Below are 3,478 nucleotides of genomic sequence, written 5' to 3'. Positions count from 1 at the left end.
TCATTTTAAGCTTTTGAAACACCTTAAAACTCCCCATATACCTGGATATATACCCCTCCAAAGTTGACCCAAAATTTTGTCCTTAATTCTGCCAACTTGTTTCAAATTTTCGACAAACTTATTTTCGTTGATTTGCTTGGTCCCAAAATCTTTCGAAACTCTGATTACATGATATTTATCACTAATCATACTTGATAATGGTCATGTCCTTTGGTTCCAAGATAATCGTCCTTCTACAACTTACAAGATCATAATTCATCCTTTACTTAAACCATATACTTAATAATGTTTCGTCTCTCACACTCCAAAGTTGTTTTACCTAGCCATAGCTCGACATACTTACATTCAAATTTAACCAAGCAGTTTCTCCGAGGTACTCCATTATCAAGGTGCGGGTGTAACAAGAGATTAAGCCTCACTTTTGTACCAATCTCATGTGTTGGATCGTTGACTAACACTCCAAATATTCGGTTTGGTCCAGCTCAATCGGAACCCTTTGGACTCCAAGGTTTGTCTCCAAACTTCTAACTTAGTGTTAACTCCATTGCAAGTCTCAGCAATCAGTACTATGTCGTATGCAAATAACATGCACCATGGCACCTGACGTTGAATATGTCGCGTTAGTACATCCATCACCAAGAAAAATAGAAACAGACTAAGAGCAGATACTGGTATAACTCCATCTCAACTGGGAAAAGCTCCAAGTCTCCTCTCACTATTCATGCGGGTCTTGACTCTATCATACATGTCCTTCATCGCCCTAATGTATGCAACTGATACAGAAACTCAACATGCGGCTCGGTTATATTGATCAATTGAGAAGAAGAGATTACAGATCGAGAAGAAGAGAGAAGAACTCAGAAAGGAGAGATTACATTTTTCTTAAAAAAACTAAAACTATGCAAATGCTGCTACTTGTGAACTTACAGAACCACGTGCACCTAACCACTTTGTAACAACTAACTCCTCCCCACTATCCTTTATTACTGAATTACTCCTCTAGTCCTCAACGTCAACTTCTTGCAAATAGACACAATAAATAAAGAAAGAAATAAAATAAAGAGAGACAATCACATATTAATTAAGACGCCATTTGCATAGTCTTCATAACTTCTACATGGTGTTTCTATGATCTTCTCTAGAGTTTTTTCTTTTTTGAAAATAAAGGGGATACAATATAATGTTGTTGTATTTATACATGTATCGTTAAGAAAAAAGAAAAAAAGAATAAAACATTAATTAAAGAATATAGGGCTCTATTGTCCAGGATATCAAGTCAAGAGATAAACTTGTATACATGGAGAATTACCCCAAGCATAAGAATGTGTCCTTAAGATCTCCATAGCTTTCTTCTTTAAATAATCTTCACAGTCTGCTTGAATCACCATGCAAAGCTTTGACACAGCTCCAACTCTCAACATCTCCATTAACACTTCTTTTGTAGCTGAACACTTAGCAATTGATCCAAGAATTTGAATTGCACAATCATCTAAAGCTGATGAAACCCTTAGTGTCCTTTTAGTAACAACAGCAATTCCAGCTGCATGTTTCAAGAATTCAGCCCTCCCATCAGCACAAGTACATAAATGAGCCAAAACGCAAAATACCAATTCCGAAACCCTTTTTTCGGTGTTGCATAATTCGAGCTCTATTAGCTCGAATATGGCTCCCGATTCGACTATTTTTTGCTTGTTTCTTCCCCATTGACAAGCATCTATTAGCACTTGCAAAGCTGCTTTTGTTGCTTGTTGAGAGATGTGATGTTTGCTTTCTTTTCGTAAAATATTCACCATTTCTTGAAAAAAATCGGGGTGTAGCCCCAAAAGATTTGAACTCAAAACCTCTATCATGTTTTTCAACACCATCATCGCGTGAGTCTTGATAACAACTTGATTTATGGTCATTTCACTTCTCAAAATCCATAAAATAGCTCCAATTGTGTCATGATTTTCCTTGACGATTTGTGTATTTTCAGTTGTTGGGCTCCAAACAAGGTGGAAAATTCTCAAAACTTCTTCAAGGCCAGTGATTAGTTTTCTTTCCTTAAAACTTTTCACTATTACAGAAACCATAGCCTTAATTGCACCAACTTCCTCCAAGCACTTCCTGTTCTTCTCATTCTCAATCACCAAAGCATCAATTTTCTTCAATGCTTCAACACGAAGCTTATCGTTATTCACCTGGGGTGTAGGTCAAATACAGTACCGTCAGTACGAAAATTTTCTACAAAATCAGTTTAATTATATTGCACATGTTTTACTAGGTTGTTTAATCTATATTTAGGTTATCAAATCATAGATCATACTTGTTACTAACCAATATGAATTTAACTTATATATGTTGACAATTGTAAAGAATTTTTTACATATACATACGCTATCAATAATATAACTTATCTTGGATGGTTAATTACCTCAAATTATCTTTTAAGTGACCTAATGGCAAAAAATCCTTGACACCGGTAATTAAAAGCATAAACAATTACTGTTTCTACAAGTAACTTAATCCGATGTTATAAAAATATAGTACTATATATAATGTCAATGCACAGAATTTAAACTCATTTACCTGACGAACTAGTCGAAGCATATGGGATTTGTCCAAAGGATATTTAGGAGTTGGAATTCTGTCAATCCCAAAACTTGCATTGGCAATGCACCAACCTTGAATAAGTCGCCTGAGCATATGATTTGGAGTCAATAACTCAATGTCTCTAGGCAATTTCTGCTTTGTCACCGGACACGTCGCCGCCTCTTCCTCCGCCGTTAACAACCACATCTCGATATTCTCCCGGTCATACGTTATTCCGGTCACCGTCGTTACCGGATCTTTCATGATCATAAGTGATATAGGACACAAGAAATATTGAGGTATCTCTACTTCTTCCATTTTTTTTTTTTTCCTACTTAGCCAATTCTTCTAACCAAAAAACAAGAACTTAAGTGTCTATGAATAACAAGAATTAAGTGAGTATATATATACATATAAAAGGTGGTAAGAGAAAACGGCTAATATATGTGTGAAGTTTGAATGGAGAAAGCTAAAGAAGAAGAAGACTAAAGACTAGGTAAAGTCAAGAGAAATCATAATATTTTAATATGAATATTCGTTTTTTGGTTTTGGTTTATTGGTCAAAGGTTGAATGTGGTGGGGCTATTCACGAGTCAACAATTGAGAAATATAAATCACATTTTTTGTGTTGACTTTCTAATATTGGCCTCACTGCAGATCAAGATCATATCGTGGAGCTAGGAGAAAAGAAATTGACAGAACAAAAGGTAAAAATAATTACTGTGATTTAACTTTTATGTATGTCGATGGTGTAAACATGGTTCTATATTTTAGTTCTTTGTTGTATTTGCCTAAACATATTTAACCTTTAATTACTGAAATATACACTTTTGATCCCTTGACTAATGAATATTCATAAACTTTCATGATAATTAATTATTCCACCATTTAATTACATTTGTGCTAT

At 34.8% G+C, this 3,478-nt stretch overlaps 1 protein-coding gene across 1 annotated transcript; it reads right to left on the bottom strand.

Annotated features, from left to right (window-relative positions):
- Window positions 1-885: 885 nt before the first annotated feature.
- On the bottom strand, window positions 886-2,987 carry LOC132035107 (E3 ubiquitin-protein ligase PUB24-like). Its single transcript, XM_059425416.1, has 2 exons — window positions 2,569-2,987; window positions 886-2,180 (listed from the first exon to the last, which is right to left on the bottom strand). Exons 1-2 carry the CDS (start codon window positions 2,887-2,889, stop codon window positions 1,272-1,274), a joined length of 1,230 nt encoding a protein of 409 aa, XP_059281399.1. The 5' UTR covers window positions 2,890-2,987; the 3' UTR covers window positions 886-1,271.
- Between the last annotated feature and the right edge of the window lie 491 nt (window positions 2,988-3,478).

The sequence above is a fragment of the Lycium ferocissimum genome, chromosome 10 (genome assembly GCF_029784015.1).
Source record: "Lycium ferocissimum isolate CSIRO_LF1 chromosome 10, AGI_CSIRO_Lferr_CH_V1, whole genome shotgun sequence".
NCBI lineage: Eukaryota > Viridiplantae > Streptophyta > Magnoliopsida > Solanales > Solanaceae > Lycium > Lycium ferocissimum.
The sequence above is the reverse complement of the archived record's forward strand: the minus strand, read 5'-3'. Positions and strand labels throughout refer to the sequence as shown.